Raw genomic sequence first — 21,716 nt, 5'->3', positions numbered from 1 at the left:
TAAGTAAATAAAATTATAAACACATAACTGTTGAGAGGGCAATGAGTTCCATTTGGGGGAATTAGGAAATTTTGCAGAAAAAGATATGTGAGTGGGCTTTAAAGAATGAGTAGAATTTTTGTAGGCAGCAGTGTAGAGACAATATCTAAGATTGGGGAAACATAATAAGCAAAGACATTTTGTGTAAGCATTCATATAACAAATATTTGTTGAGTGCTGACTGTGTGCTAAACACTGTTCTAGGAGCTGAGAATACGTACACAGTGTAGCCCAAAACAGAATCATTAACCTTCATAGAGTTTACTTTCTAGTAGGGGGATACAGAAAATAATTGTATATATCTAAATCTATGTGTCTGTATCTGTGGAGTGCTATGGTGATATGATATGTCATTGTAGTTTTGATTTGCATTTCTCTGGATGATCAGTGATGTTGAGCACCTTTTCATTTACTGGTTGCTATTTTGTATGTCTTTTGAGAAATGTTTATTCACATCTTTTGCCCATTTAAAAAATAGGATTATTAGATTTTTTTCCTATTGAGTTGTTAGAGCTCCTTATATATTCTGGTTATTAATCCCTTGTCATATGGGTAGTTTTCTTCCATTCTGTGGGTTGTCTCTTCATTTTATTGATTGTTTCCTTTGCTGTGCAGAAGCTTTTTCATGTCATAATCCCATTTGTTGATTTTTTCTTTGGTTGCCTCTGCTTGTAGGGTATTACTGAAAAAATCTTTGCCCAGACCAGTATCCTGGAGAGTTTCCCTATTGGGAGAACCCGCTCCCAATAGTTAACGTGGGTTCTTTTCTATTTCCTAGGTGTCTTGGCTGGTTTGAGAAATAAAGGGAAAGAGTACAAGAGAGAAAAATTTTAAAGCTGGGTGTCCGGGGGAGACATCACACGTTGGCAGGTTCCGTGATGTTCCCCAAGCCATAAAACCAGAAAGTTTTTATTAGCGATTTTCAAAAGGGGAGGGAGTGAACGAATAGGGTGTGAGTCTCAGAGATCACATACTTCACAAGGTAATAAAATATCACAAAGCAAGTGGAGGCAGGGCGAGATCACAGGACCACAGGATGGGGCAAAATTAAAATTGCTAATGAAGTTTCAGGCACGCATTGTCACTTATAACATCTTATCAGGAGACAAGGTTTGAGAGCAGATAACCTGTCTAACCAAAATTTATTAGGTGGGAATTTCCTCCTCCTAATAAGCCTGGGAGCGCTACAGGAGACCGGGGCTTAGTTCATCCCTTCAGCTTCCACCATAAAAGGCAGCCGCCTTAAGGGGTCCGTTCATAGACCTACCCTCAGGGCGCATTCTCTTTCTCGGGGATGTTCCTTGCTGAGAAAAATAATTCAGCGATATTTCTCCTATTTGCATTTGAAAGAAGAGAAATATGGCTCTGTTCCACCTGGCTCACCTGCGCAGTCAGGCTCCAAGTCTTATCTCCCTTGTTCCCTGAAGATTGCTGTTATCCTGTTCTTTTTTCAAGGTGCCCAGATTTCATACTGTTCAAACACACATGCTCTACAAACAATCTGTGCAGTTAACACAATCATCACAGGGTTCTGAGGCGACATATATCCTCCTCAGCTTATGAAGAAAATGATGGGATTAGGAGATTAAAGACAGGCATGGGAAATCACAAGGGTATTGATTGGGGAAGTGATAAATGTCCATGAAATCTTCACAATTTATGTTCAGAGATTGTGGTAAAGACAGGCGTAAGAAATTACAAAAGTATTAATTTGGGGAACTAATAAATGTCCATGAAATCTTCACAATTTATGTTCTTCTGCCGTGGCTTCAGCGGGTCCCTCCGTTGGGGGTCCCTGACTTCCCGCAACATTTCTCAAATGTTTTCTTATAGTAGTTTCATAGTTTGAGGTCTTATATTTAAGTCTTTAATTCAGTTTGATTTAATTTTTGTATGTGGTGAGAGATGGGGTCTAGTTTCTTCTGCTTATGGATATCCAGTTTTCCCAGCACCATTTATTGAAGAGACTGTCCTTTCCCCAATGTATGTTCTTCATCTTTGTCAAAAGTGAGTTCACTGTAGATTTATGGATTTATTTCTAGGTTCTTCATTCTGTTCCATTGGTCTGTGTGCCTGTTTTTAGGCCAGTCCCATGCTGTTTTGGTTACTATAGCTCTATAGTATAATTTGAAGTCAAGTAATGTGATTCCTTCAGTTTTTTTGTTTTTGTTTTGCTCAGGATGTCTTTGGCTATTCTGGGTCTTTTTGGTTCCATAAAAATTTTAGTATTGTTTTTTCTATTTCTGCAAAGCATATCAGTATTTTGATACCAATGTATTGAATCTGTACATTGCTTTGGGTAGTATGAGCATTTTAACAATATCGATTCTTCCAATCTATGAACATGGAATGTCTTTCCATTTTTTGTGTCCTCTTCAGTTTCTTGCATCAGTCTTTTATAGTTTTCATTATAGAGATTTTTCACTTTTTGGGTTAAGTTTATTCCTAAGTATTTTATTTTCTTTGTATGTATTGTAAATGGGGTTACTTTCTTGATTTTTTTTTTTTCAGATTGTTCACTGTTGGCCTATAGAAATACTACTGATTTTTGCATGTTGATTTTGTATCCTGCAATTTTACTGAATTTGTTTATCAGTTCTAATAATTTTTTTGGTGGAGTCTTTACACTTTTCCAAATATAAAATTATATCAGCTGGAATCAAGGATAATTTTACTTCCTCCTTTCCAATTTGGATGCCCGTTACTTTCTTCTCTGATTGCTCTAGGTAAGACTTCCAACACTACGTTGAATAACAGTGGTGAAAGTGGGCATTCTTGTCTTATTCCAGATTTTAAAGGAAAGGCTTTCAGTTTTTCCTGTTCTACATTACACTAGTTGTGGGTCTCTCATATGTGGCTTTTATTGTGTTGATGTATGTTCCTACTATACCCAGTATTTTGGGGGCTTTTACATGAAGCAATATTAAATTTTAGCCTCAATTAAAATGATCATATGGTTGTGTCCTTCATTCTGTTGATATGATGTATCACATTAGTTGATTTGCATTTGTTGAAACATCCTTGCATCCTTGGGATAAATGTCACTTGGTCATGATGATAGTCATGATGAATGATCTTTTTTTTTTTTTTTTGAGACAGAGTCTGGCTCTGTCGCCCGGACTGGAGTGCAGTGACTGGATCTCAGCTCACTGCAAGCTCCGCCTCCCAGGTTTACGCCATTCTCCTGCCTCAGCCTCCCGAGTAGCTGGGACTACAGGCGCCCGCCACCTCGCCCGGCTAGTTTTTTGTATTTTTTAGTAGAGACGGGGTTTCACCCTGTTAGCCAGGATGCTCTCGATCTCCTGACCTCGTGATCCGCCCGTCTCGGCCTCCCAAAGTGCTGGGATTACAGGCTTGAGCCACTGCGCCTGGCGATGAATGATCTTTTAAATGTGTGGTTGAATTCAGTTTGCTAGCGTTTTGTTGAGGATTTTTGCATCAGTGTTCATCAGGGAGATTGGCTTGTAGTTTTGAGGTTTTTTTTTTTTTTTTTATGTATCTTCATCTGGTTTTGGTATCAGGGTAATAATGGCTCTGTAAAATGTATTTGGAAGTATTTCCTCCTTCTCTATTTTTCAGAATAGTTTGAGTAGGAATGGTATTAGTTCTTTAAGTGTTTGGTAAAACAGCATGAAGCTATTGGGTCCTGGGCTTTTCTTTGCTTGGAGGCTTTTTATTACAGCTTTCATCTCGTTACTTGTTATTGGTTTATTCAGGTTTTGGATTTCTTCATGGTTTAAACTCATAGGTTGTATGTGTCTAGAACTTTATCCATTTATCTTAAGTTTTCCAATTTATTGGCATATATTTGCTCATAGTAGCCTGTAATGATCTTTTGAATTTCTGTGGAATTGGTTGTAATGTCTTCTTTTTCATTTTTTCTGATTTTTAAAATTTGGGCCTTTATTTCTTAGTCTGGCTAATGGTTTGCCAATTTTGTTTATCTTTTCAAAAAACCAACTTTTCATTTCATTGATCTTTTGAAATTTATTTAAAATTTCAGTTTCATTAATTTTTGTTAGGATAATTTTTATTTATTTTGTTCTACTAATTTTGGGTTTGGTTTGCTCTTGGTTTTCTAATTCTTTAAGATGTATTGTTAAGGTGTTTATTTGAAGTTTTTGTATTTTTTTAATGTAGGCGTTTATTGCTATAAACTTTCCTCTTAGTATTGCTTTCATTGCATTCCACAGTTTTGGTATATTGTGTTTCTATTTTCATTTGTTGCAAGAATTTAAAAAATTTCCTTCTTATTAGTAATTTCTTCATTGACACACTGTTCATTCAGAAGCATACTGTTTCATTTCTATGTGCTGTATAAGTTCCAAAATTCCTCTTGTTATTAATTTCTAGCTTTATTCCATTGTGGTCAGAGAAAATACTTGATATAATTTTAATTTTTTTTGAAACTTTTAAGACTTTTTTTGTGGCCTAATATATGGTCTGTCCTTGAGAATGATCCATGTGCTGAGTAGAAAAATGTGCCTTGTGCAGTCATTGAATGAAATATTCTGTAAATATCTAGTAGGTCCATTTGGTCGGTAGTGCAAATTAAGTCCGATGTTTCTTTTTTAATGTTCTATCTGGATGATCTGTCCAATGCTGAAAGTGAGGTGTTGAAGTCTCCACCTATTATTGTATTGGGGTCTGTCTCTCTCTTTAGCTCTAATAATATTTGCTTTAAATATCTGGATGCTCCAATGTTGGGTGCATGTATATTCCCAGCTGTTATATCCTCTTGCTAAAGTGACCCCTCTATTGTTATATATGATCTTCTTTGTCTCTTTCATAGTTTTTTCTTGAAATCTATTTTGTCTGATGTAAGTGTACTACTCCTGCTCTTTATTGGTTTCCATTGGCATGGAATATCTTTTTTTATCCTTTTATTTTCCACCTATGTGTGTCTTTATAGGTGAAGTGTGTTTCTTATATGTAACAGATAATTGGATCTTTGATTTTTATCTCTTCAACCACTCTATGTCTTTTGATTGGAGAGTTTAGTCTATTTACATTCAGTGTTATTATTGGTAAGTAAGGACTTATTCCTGCCAGTTTGCTATTTGTTTTCTGGTTGTTTTGTGGTCTTATATTCCTTCTTTCCTTCCTTCCTGTCTTCCTTTTAGTGAAGGTGATTTTCTCTGATAGTATGTTTTAATCTCTTGATTTTTATTTTTTGTGTCTCTGTTTTTTTGTTTTTATTTTGACAGAGTCACCCAGGTTGGAGTGCAGTGGCACAATCTTGGCTCACTGTAACATCTGCCTCCTGGCTTCAAGTGATTCTCCTGCTTCAGCCTCACTAGTAGTTGGGATTACAGGCATGCACCACCATGCCAGCTAATTTTTGTATTTTGAGTAGCTGGTCTCAAACTCCTGACCTCAAGTGATCCACCTGCCTTGGCCTCCCCAAGTGCTGGGATTATAGATGTGAGCCACCATGCCCAGCTTTGTTGTATGTTTTTTGATTTGAGATTACCATGAGACTTTCAAATAGTATCTTATACTTCATTATTTTAGACTGATGACAACTTAATATAGATTGTATAAACAAACAAATGAGAAAAACAAATAAAAACTACATTTTAACTTCATTCCCCTCCAACTGTTTACCTCTTTATGGTTTTTATTTATATCCTATTGTACCGTCTATGTCTTGAAAATTCTTACGTTTGATAGGTTAATCTTTTAGTCTTTCTATTCAAAATATGAGTAGTTTACCCACTGTAATTACAATATCATACATAGTATTTTGTGGTTTTCTGTGTACCTACTATTACCAGTGAGTTTTATATATTCTGATGATTTCTTATTGCTCAATCACATCCTTTTCTTGCAGATTAAAAAACTCCCTTTAGCATTTCTTCTAGGACAAGTCTAGTGTTGATGAAATCCCTCAGCTTTCGTTTGCCTGGCAAAATATTTCTCTGATGTGTTTGAAGGATATTTTCATGGATATACTGTTCTAGGGTAAAAGTTATTTTCCTTTAGCACTTTAAATATGTCATGCTACTCCCCCCTGGCCTATATGGTTTCTACTGAAAAGTCTGTTGCTAGATGTATTGGAGTTCCATTATATGTTATTTGTTTATTTTCTCTTGCTGCTTTTAGGATCTTTATCCCTGATTTTTGGGAGGTTGATTATTAAATCTTGAGGTAGTCTTCTTTGGGCTAAAACTGCTTGGTGTTCTATAATCTTCTAGTGCTTGAATATTGATATATTTCTCTAGGTTTGGGAAGTTCTTTTTTTATTAATATTATTCCTTTGAATAGATTTATTCCTTTGAATAAATTTTCTACCTTGATCTCTCTCTACCTCTTCTTTAAGGCCAGTAACTTTTAGATTTGTCCTTTTGAGGCTGTTTTCTAGATCTTATAGGAGTGCTTCATTGTTTTTTATTCTTTTTTCTTTTGTCTCCCCTGACTGTATTTTCAAATAACCTGTCTTTGGGCTTACTAGTTCTTTCTTCTGCTTGATCAATTCTACCGTTAAGAGACTCTCATGCATTGTTTGGTATGTCAATTGCATTTTTCAGCTGCAGAATTACTGCTTGATTCTTTTAAATTGTTCCAAATTCTTTGTTAATTTTATCTGATAGGATTCTGAATTCTTTCTCTGTGTTATCTTGAATTTCTTTGAGTTCCCTCAAAATAGCTATTTTGAATTCTCTGTCTGAAAGGTCACATATCTCTTTCACTCTGGGATTGGTCACTGGGGCTTTATTTAGTTTGTTTGTTTGAGATCCTGTTTTTCTGACTGATCTTCTTGCTTGTGGATATTCATTGGCTTCTGGGCATTGAAGAGTTAGGTATTTATTGTAGGTATTGCAGTCTGAGCTTATTTGTACCTGTCCTTCTAGGGAAGCCTTTCTAAGTATTTGAAGGGTGTTGTGATCTAAGTTTTTGGTTACTCTGGCCGTATCTGCATTAGGGGGTACCCCGAGCTCAGTAACGCTGTGGCTCTTGCAGACTTGTAGAGATACTGTCTTGGTGGTCTCGGATAAGATGTGGGAAAATGCCCTGGATTATCAGGCAGAAACTCTTTTTTTCTTTTCTTACTTTCCCCTCAACAAACAGTCTCTCTCTCTGTGCTGAGCTGCCTAGAACTGGGGGAGGGGTAACACAAGCACCCCTGTGGCCACCACCACTAGGACTACCCTGGGTCAGACCTGAAGCCAGCATGGCACTGGGTCTTGCCCAAGGCCTGTGGTGACCACTGCCTGGTTATTGCTTACATTCACTCAAGGCCCAATGATCTACAGTCAGCAGTTGGCAAATACAGCCAGGCATGTGTCCTTCCCTAAAGGCAGCAAGTTCCCCCAGGCTCTGGGTGGGTCCGGAGATGCCATCTGGGAGTCAAGTCCTGGAGTCAAGAACCTTAGGAATCTAGCTGGTACTCTGTTCTACTGCAGCTGAGCTGGCACCCAAGCCATAAGACAAAGACCTTCCCACTTTTCCTCTCCCCTTTCTTCTAACAGAGTAGTCTCTCCATGCGGCAACCACTGCCCAAGCCCACAGCAAGTACCACCTGGCTTCTGCTGATATTCACTCAAGGCCCAAGGGCTCTGCAATCAGCCTGTGGTGAATACTGCCCAGCATGGGTCTCTACCTTCAGGGCAGTGGGCTCTCCAGGTCCAGGCAAGACCCAGAAATGCTCTCCAGGAGCCAGGCTTAGAATCAGGGACCTCAGGATCCTTCTTGGTGTGCTACCCCACTGTGGCTGAGTTGGTACCCAGGTTGCAAGACAAAGTCCCATTTACTCTTCCCTCTCCTTTCATCAAGCAGAAGGTGTCTCTCCCCATAGTCACTATAGCTGGGGAATGTTCTGGGTCACCCCTGAAGCCAGCATGGCTCTGAGTCTCACCCAAGGCCCGCGGTGAGTACTGCCTGGGTATCACCGATGCTTATTCAGGACCCAAGGGCTCTTTAGTCAGCAGGTGATGAATCCTGCCAGGACTGGGTCCTTCCCTTCAAGGCAGCTGGTTCCCTTTTGGCCCAGGATATGTCTAGAAATATCACCTTGGAGTTAGGGCCTGGAATGGGGCCTCAGGACTCTGCTTAGTGCCCTGTTCTACTGTGGCTGAGCTGGTATCCAAGTTGCAGGACAAAGTGTTATTCACTTTTCCCCCTCTTCTCCTCAAGCAGAAGAAAGGAGTCTCTCCCAGAGCTATAAGCTATGTCACCTGGGATTGGCAGAGGGGTGGCAAGCACTCTCATGGCCATTCAGGCTGGTGTCTCACTAGGTGATGTGTACCCCGAGTCCACTGGCTCTGATCCCTGCATAGCACTAGGACTTGCCCAGGAATTGCAGACCTCGTGGTGTAGATGGCCTTTCAAGTTTATTTAGGACCCCATAGCACTTTAGCCTGTAGTGGTGGGGCCTGCTGGAACTCAGATTCCAGCTGTTGGGATGTGCGTCCCCTCTGGCTAGGGCTGGATCCTAAATGCTGCATCCATGGGTGCCAGCTGAATTCTGCCCCATGTTGCTTTCTACTATGATGGGAAGCATTGAGCTGTAGTGCAAAGTCCCACAATCACTGTGCTCTCCCTCCCTCAAGCATAGATTCTCTGTTTGCACTGTGTGGCCATTGCCAGGGGTATGGGGAAAATGTGGTGTAGGCAGTTCAAAACTGTCTTTCCTACCCTCTTCAGTGCCTCTTTCCTTAATATGATGTTAAAATGAGGTACTGTGATTGCTTACCTGATTTTTGGTTCTCATGTTGGTGCTTTTTTTGTATGGATAGTTGTTCAATTTGGTGTTTCTGTGGGGTGGGGTGGATAGTGGAGGCTTCCATTTGACTATCTGGCTCTGCCTCTTGTCTTTGTCTTGTCATGTGTGTGTTTCTGTCCATTCTTTCAGATGCAAGACTGACTCTGAAAAAATATATTGCAAAAGTCTCTTTAGCTGTTACTGACACTGAAAAGGGATCAGGGAAACTCCTTAAGGAAGACAAGGTACTGTATTGTGATTATTGCTTGTTCTGTGGTGTTTTGAGAATTTTATCTTACATTTTAATTTTTGCACTGATGTCCTAAAGGCAGGTTGTTGTCCTTACTTCCTCCCTCCTCCCTCTTTCTTTCCATCTTCCCTCCTACCTTCCCTTCCTTTCTTTATAAACCTCTAATAGAGGATAGTCTGATCAAAACTAAAATAAATAGTATTAAAGAGTGACATAGAGATGTACTAAGTATCAAACTAGTGACATGGCTGAATCTTAGAAATGTAATATTGAGTAAAAAAAAAAAAATCAAAGACTACATAGATTTTTATAAAGCTCAAAAACAAGCAATTACAAACTATTTAATTTAGAGATGCCTACATATGGGAGTAAAACTATTTAAAAAGTCAAGCAAAGGGATAAGCACAGATCAGAGTTATCTCTTGAAGGCAGTCAGGGGAGTGGTATGGGGAGGGACAGAAGCTGCATTAATAGTACTGGTAGTGTTCTGGTTCTTCTGTTGAGTAGTAGGGTCCAAAATAATACAATGGAAATATTCATTTCATTATTTTGCTTCAAAACTGAGATATACATTATATATTTTGGTATATATGTACATGTACAAACATATTGCATATTATTTAATGTGTCAAATTTTCCAGAATGGGAAAAAAATACACAGATGTAAACATAGTAATTTTAAAGCCCACTTGCCCACTCTAAGTACTATCTAAGCATTCCCTGTGGAATAGTTTAGTGCTCTGAATGTGCATTTAAAAAATATACTGAGGGTATCAGAAATGTGTTTTGGTTTTAAATTATTTCCTATATTTTTGTGCAGGATGCTCTGTGAATTTCCTGTGACCTGTTATTCAGATGAAAAAGAATTGGGTATTGCTAAAACTATAAGATATCACCAAGTCTAAGCATTTGATAAGTTATACATTTTCTCTTGTGTCTTGTAGAGTGCTCTACAAAATCTCTTGTGAAACAAATAAAATGTAGGAAAAATTCTATTAGAATAGCTTTTGGAGCTATCAGATCTGCAAAAAGCAAAATTTTCCTGACACAAAGAAATAGTGCTTTGTCAAACTAGTTACTAGAACATTCTTATTTTAATTTTAAAAAATTTGATTATTTGAACTAGAAATTATTATGTATACATAGTAATAATTAGAAAAAAATCAAAATGTTTAAAGCAAGCCTAATAGTTTTTCCTTTTCTATTTCTATTCTTATTACCCACTCTGTGGTTCTAACAACAATTTTGTGTTATGTTTTTCCTTTCACTTATATAATCATATGTATCCATACACATAATAGGAATTTTATGAAAGCTTTTGTTTTTATAAAAATGAGATCACACTTATATATATTATTCAATTTTACTTTTTTTCTTCTTAATAAGATATTATGGACACCTCTAAGTCTACTTCCTTCTACATACTTCTGCATATTCTACTGCTTGTTATTTAACAGTGTGGACAGGACATACCACAAATGTATTTATTTATTTTTATTATTACAGACCATAGTACAATAAACATCTTAAATCAGACATCAGAAATTTGCTGCATATGTGCAATGAGATAATTTTACAGTGCAAACTGAGAGATTTTCAGTAAGGTGGAGCTTTTCTTGTATTTCTTGAACTTCCTCCTGTGAACCATTTGAGAGGGAATAAAATATCAGCATTGTCTTTTGAATTGCATGCAACTCATATCATCCACCTATTCTTTTCTGGTCTTTGCAAGTACTTCTTTTAGTCACAGGGCTTAATAAAAATGAAGAATTAGGGAGAAAGTGTAGAATGGTACCAGGCTTCATGACTCTTGATGGTGAGTTTTATTGTGCTTATATTCCACTAATATTAGAGCTGCACTGTCCAATATAATAGACACTAGCCACATGTGACTATTCAAATTTGAATTATTTAAAATTAAATAAAATTTAAAGTGTAGTTCCTTAGTCACCCTAGCCACATTTCTAGTGCCCAATAGCTATTTATATCTAATGGCTACTGTATTGGACAATGCAGGTACAGAATATTTCTATCATCACAGAAAGTTTGGTTGATTTAGAACTCTGCTGGTTTTAAACCAGCAGAACACGTGCTGGTTTAGAGATACTGTTGAGTTTTATTTTTCAGTAAATAAGTGGAGAGCAAACTCTGTATTTCTGTCCCTAGAATACCATCCTCAGTGCATGCCGTGCAAAAAATGAGTGGTTGGAAACCCATACAGAAGCTTCCATTAATGAGCTTTTTGAGCAGAGACAACAACTGGAAGATACTGTGACTCCTATCTTCGCAAAAATGACTACACCACGTAAGTTTTGGATAAAAGGTGGCTTGAATGTCAGAAGGGATGAAAATTAAGTTCAATGTTGTTATTTCTGAGATATTCTGATTTTAACCATCTTCATTAAGTAGTCATTAACATTGTTACAAGCACTAATCTATGATATAGTTCCCTAGTTTCATTATTTTCAATATTAGTAATAACTAATAACTGAATTCTTCCTACAGGAAATGTCTAATACTAATCTTAATATTACCATTATCAGTCATTAAATTTTATGTGATTACTGTCGCTTTGCTTTGATTTTTTTTTTTTTTTTTTTTTTTTTTTTGAGGCAGAGTCTTGCTCTGTTACCCAGGCTGGAGTGCAGTGGTGTGATTGTAGTTTACTGCAGCCTCCAACTCCTGGGCTCAAGTGATACTCCTGCCTCCTGAGTAACTGGGACCACAGGCGGGCATCACCATGCTTACCCAATTTTCAAATTTTTTATGGAGATAGGGTCTTGCTATGTTACTCAGGCTGGTCTTGAACTCCTGGCTTCATGTAATCCTCCTGCCTCAGCCTCCTGAAGTGTTGGCATTACAGGTGTGAGCCACCACACTGGGCTTGTCTTTGATTTTGATTCTCATCTAGGAGGTATCTCCTCCTGGGAGATAGGGTGGCAACATTTTATTTTATTTATTTTTATTTTTAGTTTTTTCTTTCAACATTTATTTTAAGTTCCAGGGTACATGTGCAGGATGTGCTGGTTTGTTACATAGCTAAACGTGTGCCATGGTGGTTTGCTGCTCAGATCAACCCATCACCTTGGTATTAAGCCCAGCATCCATTAGCTATTCTTCCTGATGCTGTCCCTCCCCCAACCCCTACAGTGTACGTTGTTCCCCTCCATGTGTCCATGCGTTCTCATCATTCAGCTCCCCCTTACAAGTGAGAATATATGGTGTTTGGTTTTCTGTTCCCGCATTAGTTTGCTGAGGATAATGGCTTCCAGCTCCATCCATGACTCTTAAATGGACATGGTCTTGTTCCTTTTTATGGCTGCATAGTATTCCATGGTATATATGTTCCACATTTTCTTTACCCAATCTATCATTGATAGGCATTTGGGTGGATTCCATGTTTTTGCTATTGTGAATAGTGCTGCAATGAACATACATATGCATGTATCTTTATAATAGAATGATTTATATTCCTTTGGGTATATACCCAGTAATGGGATTGCTGGGTCAAATGGTATTTCCGTCTCTAGATCTTTGAGGAATTGCCATACTGTCTTCCACAATGGTTAAATTAATTTACATTCTCACCAACAGTGTATAAGAATTCCTTTTCATCCACAACCTTGCCAGCATCTGTTGTTTCTGGACTTTTTAATAATTGTCATTCTGACTGGCATGAGATGGTGTGTCATTGTTTTTGATTCGCATTTCTCTAATGATCAGTGATGTTGAACTTTTTTTCATGTTTGTTTACTGGCCACATGTTTTTTGTTGTTGTTGTTTGTTTGTTTGTTTTTTTGAGGCGGAGTCTCACTCTAGTCATCCAGGCTGGAATGCAATGCTCACTGTAACCCCCGCCTCCTGGGTTCAAGTGATTATCTTGCCTCAGCCTCCTGAGTAGCTGGGATTACATGTGTGCCACCATGCCCAGCTAATTTTTATATTTTTTGTAGAGAGGGGGTTTCACCATGTTGGCCAGGCTGGTCTTGAATTCCTGACCTCAGGTGTTCTACCCACCTCAGTCTCCCAAAGTGCTGAGATTACAGGCATGAATCCACCATGCCCGGCCTTTCTTTTTTTTTTAATGTCGTCTTTTGAGAAGTGTCTGTTCACGTTTTTGGCCACTTTTTAATGGAGTTTTTTTTTTTTTTTTTTTTCCTCATACATTTGTGTAAGTTCCTTGTAGACTCTGGATATTAGACCTTTGTCAGATGAATAGATTGCAAAAATTTTCTATAGGTTGTCTGTTCACTCTGATGATAGTTTCTTTTGCTGTACAGAAGCTCTTTAGTTTAATTAGATCCTATCTGTCAATTTTTCCTTTTGTTGCAATTGCTTTTGGTGTTTTATTCATGAAATCTTTGCCTGCGCCTATGTCCTGAATGGTATTGCCTTGATTTTCTTCTAGGGTTTTTATAGTTTTCAGTTTTACATTTAAGTCGTTAATCTATCTTGAGTTTATTTTTGTATAAGGTGTAAGGAAGGGGTCCAGTTTCAATTTTCTGCATATGGCTAACCAGTTTTCCCAACAACATTTATTAAATAGGGAATCCTTTCTCCATTGCTTGTTTTTGTCAGGGTTGTTGAAGATCAGATGGTTGTAGGTGTGTGGTCTGATTTCTGAGTTCTCTGTTCTTTTTCATTGGTCTATGTGTCTGTTTTTATACCAATACCATGCTGTTTTGGTTACTGTAGCCTTGTAGTATAGTTCGAAGTTGGGTAGCATGATGCCTCCAGCTTTGTTGTTTTTGCTGAGGATTGTCTTGGCTATTCAGGCTCTTTTTTTTGTTCCATGTGAATTTTAAAATAGTTTCTTCTAATTCTGTGAAGAATGTCGATGACAGCTTAATGGGAATAGCATTGAATCTATAAATTACTTTGGGCAGTATGGCCATTTCATAATATTAGTTCTTCCTATCCATGAGCATGGAATGTTTTTCCATTTGTTTGTGTCCTTTCTGATTTCCTTGAGCAGTGGTTTGTAGTTCTCCTTCAAGACGTTGTTCACTTCCCTTGTCTGCTGTATTTTTATGTATTTTATTCTTTTTGTAGCAGTTGTGAAGTGGATTTCATTCATGATTTGGCTCTCTGCTTGCCTGTTGTTGGTGTATAAATATGCTAGCAATTTTTGCACATTGAGTTTGTATCCTGATAGTTTGCTGAAGTTGCTTATCAGTTTAAGAAGCTTTTGGGCTGAGATAATAGGATTTCCTAGATATAGGATAATGTCATCTGCAAACAAAGATTATTTAACTTCCTCTCTCCCTATTTGAATATCCTTTATTTCTTTCTCTTGCCTGATTTCCCTAGCCAGAACTTCCAATACTATGTCAAATAGGCATGGTGGGAGAGGGCATCCTTGTCTTGTGCTGGTTTTCAAGGGGAATGCTTCCACCTTTTGTCCATTCAGTATGATATTGGCTGTGGGTTTTTCATATAGGTTTCTGATTATTTTGAGGTATGTTCCTTCAATACTTAGTTTATTGAGAATTTTTAACATGGAGAGATGTTGAATTTTCTCGAAGGCCTTTTCTTTGTCTATTGAGATAATCATGTGGTTTTTGTCTTTAGTTTTGCTTATGTGATGAATTACATTCATTGATTTGCATATGCTGAACCAACCTTGCATCCTGGAGATGAAGCCAACTTGATCATGGTGAATAAACTTTTTGATGTGCTGCTGAATTTGATTTGCCAGTATTTTATTGAGGATTTTTGCATCAATGTTCATCAGGGATATTGGCCTAAAGTTTTCTTTTTCTGTTGTATCTCCACCAGGTTTGGGTATTAGGATGATGCTGGCTTCATACAATGAGTTAGATAGGAGTCCTTTCTTTTCAATTTTTTGGAATAGTTTCAGTAGAGATGGTGCCAGCTCTTCTTTATGCCTCTGGTAGAATTCAGCTGTAAATCCATCTGGTCCTGGGCTTCTTTTTGGTTGGTAGGCTATTTATTACTGCCTCAATTTCAGAACTCATTATTGGTCTATTCAGGGATTCAGTTTCTTCCTGGTTCAGTCTTGGGAGGGTGTATGTGTCCAGGAATTTATTCATGTCTTCTAGATTTTCTACTTTATGTTCATAGAATTGTTTATAGTATTGTCTGATGGTTGTTTTGATGTGGAACCAGTGGTGATATCATCCTTATCATTTCTGATTGTGTCAATTTGATTCTTCTCCTTTTCTTCTTTATTAATTTAGCTAGTGGTCTATTTTATTAATTTTTTTCCCAAAAAAACAGCTCCTGGATTCATTTTTTTTTTGAAGGGGTTTTTGTGTCTCTATCTCCTTCAGTTCTGCTCTGATTTTGATTATTTCTTGTTTTCTGCTAACTTTGGGGTTTGTTTGCTTTTGGTTCTCTGGTTCTTTTAGTTGTGGTGTTAGGTTGTTAATTTGAGATATTTCCAGCTTTTTGATGTGGGCATGTAGTGCTGTGAATCTCCCCCTTAACTCTGCTTTAGCTGTATCCCAGAGATTCTGGTACATTGTCTCTTTGTTCTTATTAGTAAAGAACTTCTTGATTTCTGCCTTAATTTCAGTATTTACCCAGGAGTCATTCAGGAGCAGGTTATTCAATTTCCATGCAGTTGTGTGGTTTTGAGTGAATTTCTTAGCTTTGAGTTCTAATTTGATTGCACTGTGGTCTGAGAGATAGTTTGTTATGATTTCAGTTCTTTTGCATTTGCTGAGTTTTTTACTTCTGCATGTATGATCAATTTTTGAGTAAGTGCCATGTGGTGATGAGAAGAACGTATATTCTGTTGTTTTTGGGTGAAGAGTTTTGTAGATATCTATCAGATGTACTTGATCCAAAGCTGAGTTCAGGTCCTGAATATCTTTGTTAATTTTCTGTCTGGATGATCTTTTTAATATTGTCAGTGGGATGTTAAAGTCTCCCACTATTATTGTGTATGAGTCTGAGTCTCTTTGTAGGTCTCTGAGAACTTGCTTTATGAATCTGGGTGCTCCTGTATTGTGTGCATATGTATTTAGGATAGGTAGCTCTTCTTGTTGAATTGAACCCTTTACTGATATGTAACACCCTTCTTTGCTTTTTTTTTGAGACAGAGTCTTGCTTTGTCACCCAGGCTGGAGTACAATGGTGCAGTCTTGGCTTACTGCAACCTTCGCCTCCTGGGTTCAAGAGCTTCTCCTGCTTTCCTCTCCCTAGTGGCTGGGATTACAGGTGCCCACTTCCACACTTGGCTAATTTTTGTATTTTTATTTTTATTTTTTTTTGAGGCGGAGTCTCGCTCTGTCGCCCGGACTGGAGTGCAGTGGCCGGATCTCAGCTCACTGCAAGCTCCGTCTCCCAGGTTTACGCCATTCTCCTGCCTCAGCCTCCCGAGTAGCTGGGACTACAGGCGCCCGCCACCTCGCCCGGCTAGTTTTTTTGTATTTTTTAGTAGAGACGGGGTTTCACTGTGTTAGCCAGGATGGTCTCGATCTCCTGACCTCGTGATCCGCCCATCTCGGCCTCCCAAAGTGCTGGGATTACAGGCTTGAGCCACCGCGCCCGGCCATTTTTGTATTTTTAGTACAGACTGGGTGTTTCACTATGTTGGCCAGGCTGGTCTCGAACTCCTGACCTCAGGAGATCCACCCACTTTGGCCTCTCAAAGTACTGAGATTACAGGCATGAACCACCGTGCCCAGCCCCTTCTTTGTCCTTTTTGACCTTTGTTGGTTTAGAGTCTGTTTTGTCAGAAACTAGGACTCTGATCCCTGCTTTTTTCCTGTTTTCCATTTGCTTGGTCAATTTTCCTTCATCCCCTTCTTTTGAGCCTATGTGTGTCTTTGCACATGAGATGGGTCTCTTGAAGACAGCATACTGATGGGTCTTGGATCTTTATCCAGCTTGCCATTCTGTGTCTCTTAATTGGGGGCATTTAGCCCATTTACATTTAAGGTTAATATTGTTATGTGTGAATTTGATCCTGTCATCATGATGCTTGCTGGTTATTTTTGCAGACTTGTTTATGTGGTTGCTTCAAAGTGTCACTGGTCTGTGTACTTCAGTTTGTTTTTGTAGTGGCTGGTAATGGGTTTTCCTTTCCATATTTAGTGCTCCCTTCAGGAACTCCTGCAAGGCAGGACTGGTAGTGACAAATTCCCTCAGTGTTTGCTTGTCTGAAAAGGATCTTATTTCTCCTTTGCTTAGTTTGGCTGGATATGAAATTCTGGGTTGGAAATTCTTTTCTTTAAGAATCTTGAATATTGGCCCCGAATCTCTTCTGGTGTTAGGTTTTCCACTCAAAGGTCCACTGTTAGTCTGATGGGTTTCCCATTGTAGGTGACCTGGCCTTTCAGTCTGGCCTCCTTTAACATTTTTTCTTTCATTTTGACCTTGGAGAATCTGATGATTATGTGTCTTGGGGTTGATCTTCTCATGGAGTATCTTACTGAGGTTCTCTGGATTTCCTGAATTTGAATGTTAGCCTGTCTTGCTGGGTTGGGGAAATTCTCCTGGATAATACCCTGAAGTATGTTTTCCAACTTGGTTTTATTCTCCCTGTCTTTTTCAGGTACCCCAATCAGTCATAGGTTTGGTCTTTTTACATAGTCCCATATTTCTCAGAGGTTTTGTTCATTCCTTTTCATTCTTTTTTTCTGTATTCTTGTCTTCCTATTTCAAAAGATAGTCTTCAAGCTCTGACATTTTTTCCTCCTCTTCATCTGTTCTTCTATTGATACTTGTGATTGCATTGGGAATTTCTTGCATCATGGTTTTCAGCTCCATCAGGTCAGTTATGCTGTCCTCTAAACTGGCTGTTCTGGTTATCAGCTCCTGTATTGTTTTATCATAATTCTTAGTTTCTTTGCGTTGGGTTACAATGTGTTCCTTTAGCTCAGTGAAGTTTATTATTGCCCAACTTCTAAAGCCTACTTCTGTCATTTCAGCCATCTTGGCCTCAGTCCAGTTCTGTGCCCTTGCTGGAGAGGTGTTGCAGTCACTTGTAGAAGAAGAGGCACTCTGGCTTTTTGAGTTTTCAGCATTTTTGCATTTATTTTTTTCTCATCTTTGTGGGATTATCTACCTTTGAGTTTTGAGGTTGCTGACCTTTGAATGGAGTTTTTTTGAGTTTTTTTTTGTTGATGCTGCTGCTGCTGTTGCTTTCTGTTTGTGTGTTTTTTTTTTTTTTTTTTTTTTTTGAGACGGAGTCTCGCTCTGTCGCCCAGGCTGGAGTGCAGTGGCCGGATCTCAGCTCACTGCAAGCTCCGCCTCCTGGGTTTATGCCATTCTCTCGCCTCAGCCTCCCGAGTAGCTGGGACTACAGGCGCCTGCCACCTCGCCCGGCTAATTTTTTGTATTTTTTTAGTAGAGACGGGGTTTCACCGTGTTTGCCAGGATGGTCTCGATCTCCTGACCTCGTGATCCACCCGTCTCGGCCTCCCAAAGTGCTGGGATTACAGGCTTGAGCCACCGCGCCCGGCCGTTTGTGTGTTTTTCTTTTAAAAGTCAGGCTACTTTTCTGTAGGGCTGCTGCAGTTTGCTGGGGGATGGCTCCAGAAAACGAAGTTGCCTTGGTTTTTCCTCTACCTGGAGGTATCAGCAAGTAAAGGCTGTGAAACAGCAAAGACAACAGCCTGCTCCTTTCTCTGGGAGCTTTGTCCCAGTGGGGTATTGGCCTGTTACCAGCCTGGAAGCTCCTGTAGGAGGTATCTGAAGACCTGTGTTGGGAGGTCTCACTCAGGAGAGATGGGATAAGGGACCTTTTTAAAGAAGCAGTCTGGCTCCTTTTTGGTAGAGCAGGTGTGCTGTGTTGGGGATAGCCCTTCCTCATCCAGACTGCCTGGACTCTCCAGAGCCAGCAGACTGGAAAGGCTGTTGACTGAACTGCAGAGACATCAGTCATCCCTCCCCACAGTGGCTCCATCTTACAAGAGATCAGAGTTATGTCTATATAACCCTGGCTAGAGTTGCTGTAATTCTTGCAGGGAGGTCCCACCCAGTGAAGGGGGATACATTGGGGTCCCATTTAAAGAAGCAATCTGCCCTCAATCTGGCACAGCAGCTGTGCTGCCTTGTGCAGCACTCCTCCTCATGAGGACTTCTTGAACTTCCCAGAGCTGGAAGGCTAGAAGGACTGAGTTGAACAAACTGCAGAAATGGATGGCACCTGCCTCTACCCCCTGGGAACTCATCCATCTCAGGCAGTCTCCAGCCTGTTGTGCTGTCTGGCAGCAATTCCAAGGTGGTGACTCTTAACTTGTGAAGTGCCGCGGAAGTGGGGCCCACAGAATGACACGGCTTGGCTCTCTGGATTCAGCCCTATTCCTAGGCGAGTGTACAAATGGATCTCCTGCCTTGCTGGGATTCCTGGGGCCAGAGTAGGTAAAACTCCTGGGTCTCTGTGTGAGCCTGAGCATCTGCTTTGCCAAGACTCCACATAGGTCTGTGTATCAGACTCAAGGCTCTGGTGGCATAGGCTCATGAGGGGATCTCGTGATTGGTGGGTTGCGGAGATCTGTGTGAGAAGTGTGGTTTCTCACTTTTCTTACTCCTCCAGCAGATAAGCCACACATATATTGTGCATGGTCACACAATCACTCACTGCTTCTCTTGGCTGGGGTTGGGGGTTCCTTTGGTTCTGTGCCACTCTTGGGTAGGCCATTGCCCCACTCTACTTTTCTTCATTCTTTCTGGGTCAAGCCATTTGCCTAGTCGGTCCCAATGGAAGAACCTGGACATTTCATTGGAAGGTGCTGAATTCACTCACCGTTTTTATTTTCCATGAGAGCCATGGACTGCAGCTTTTTCTAATCAGCCATCTCAGTTCCTCTTGGTAGCATTTTAAAAAGCAGTTTAAGTATTATAATTCTATATTTGGGGAAAAACCTACTGTGGGAATACCGTCCTAAGAATCAGGAAGGTGAACATATCAGAATCTTGGTGGCAGGCACACCCCTAGCATTTTAAAAAAATAATAGCTTTATTGAGATATAATTCTCACACCATAAAAGTAATCATTTTAAAGAGTACAGTTCAGTGGTTTTCAGTATATTCACAAAGTTGTGTAATTATCACCCTTATCTAACTTTTGAGTTTTACCTCTCTGAAAAGAAACCCTATAGCTATTAGCAGTCACTTCCTATTCTTCCCTTCCTCAAGCCCTGGCAACCACTAATCTACTTTCTCTCTTGATGGATTTACCCTCTCTGAACATTTTTTTTAACTTTTTTTTTTTTCTGGGGGCAGGGCAGGTTGGGTTAGGATGGCTGCCCTCTGGACATGCCCCTCAACATTTTATAAATGAAATAACATAATATTTTGTTGACTTTCGTGGTGGCCTCTCTCACTTGGCATAATATTTTTAAGGTTCATCCATGTGGTAACGTGTGTCAGTACTTCATTCTGCTTTATGGCTAAATAATATTCCATTTTGTGGGTACAAATTTCATCTATTTTTTTTTTTTTTTTGAGATGGAGTCTCACTCTGTTGCTCAGGCTGGAGTGCAGTGGTGTGATCTCGACTCACTGCAGGCTATGCCTCCTGGGTTCATGCCATTGTCCTGGCTCCGCCTCCTGAGTAGCTGGGACTACAGACGCCTGCCACCATGCCCGGCTAATTTTTTGTATTTTTAGTAGACATGGGGTTTCACCGTGTTAGCCAGGATGGTCTTGATCTCCTGACTTCGTGATCCGCCTGCCTCGGCCTCCCAAAGTGCTTGGATTTACAGGTGTGAGCCACCGTGCCTGGCCCAAATTTAATCTGTTTATCAATTGATGGAAATTTGGGTTTCCACTCTTTTGGCTATTATAGATAATGCTGCAATGAACTGTTGTATGAAAATTTTTGTGTGGTCACATGTTTTCCTTTTTCTTTGATATACTGCTGAGTTATAAACTGATTTCCATTTTATATTCCCACCAGCAGTACATGAAGATTCAAATTTCTCCACATCTTTGTCAGCATTTGTCATTGTCTTTTTTAAAAAAATTAGCCATCCTAGGGGGTATGAAGTGGTATCTTAATGTATTCTGATTTGCATTTCCCAAATTACTAACAATTTTAAGCATCTTTTCATGCTTACTGGCCATTTCTATATTTTCTCTGGAGAAATATATATTGCTTGCCCACTTTTATTTTTTCTTTTCCTGGTCATTAAAGGGAAGAATCTTTTCCTTCCTTTCTCTTTCTCTCTCTCTCTCTCTCTTTCTTTTCTTTCTTTCATTTTAAGACAGGCTCTCTGTTGCCCAGGCTGCAGTGCGGTGGCACAGTTACAGCTCACTGCAGCCTCAACCTCCCTGGGCCCAAGCAATCCACCCACCTCAGCCTCCCAAGTAGCTGGGAGTACAGGGGTGTGCCACCACACCTGGCTAATTTTTCTACATTTTTGTAGAGACAAGGATTTGTTATATTTCTCAGACTGTTCTCAAACTCCTGGGCTCAAGTGATCTGCTTCTACCTCGGCCTCCCAAAGTTCTGGAATTACAGGTGTGAGCCACCATACCTGCCCTTGCCACCTTTAGATTGGATTGTCTTTTTATTTTTTAGTTGTATGAGCTCTTTTTGTGTTCTGGATACAAGTCTCTCATCAGAAACATGATTCTGTTTCCTCCCATTCTCTGGATTGTCTTGTCATTTTCTTAATTATGTTTTGGAACACAACAAACTTTATTTGGATTGAGTTCAATTTATCTGTTTTTCCTTTGTTGCTTCTGCTTTCTGTGTCATATCTAAGACACCATTGCCAATCCAAGGTCACCAATATTTAATTC

The 21,716-nt window shown here is 39.4% G+C and overlaps 1 protein-coding gene across 4 annotated transcripts in view; it reads left to right on the top strand.

Moving 5' to 3' along the window:
- Positions 1-21,716, top strand: part of ANKRD45 (ankyrin repeat domain 45) — a 57,692-nt gene that overhangs the window by 33,969 nt on the left and 2,007 nt on the right. For all 4 annotated transcript variants that reach the window (XM_033197459.1, XM_033197461.1, XM_033197460.1 and 1 more), the window contains exons 4-5: positions 8,894-8,988; positions 11,160-11,298. In XM_033197459.1, coding sequence (XP_033053350.1) covers positions 8,894-8,988; positions 11,160-11,298 — 234 coding nt within the window. The remainder of the gene's footprint in view (positions 1-8,893; positions 8,989-11,159; positions 11,299-21,716) is intronic.

This window comes from Trachypithecus francoisi, unplaced genomic scaffold (genome assembly GCF_009764315.1).
Source record: "Trachypithecus francoisi isolate TF-2019V2 unplaced genomic scaffold, Tfra_2.0 Lachesis_group5, whole genome shotgun sequence".
NCBI lineage: Eukaryota > Metazoa > Chordata > Mammalia > Primates > Cercopithecidae > Trachypithecus > Trachypithecus francoisi.
The sequence above is the reverse complement of the archived record's forward strand: the minus strand, read 5'-3'. Positions and strand labels throughout refer to the sequence as shown.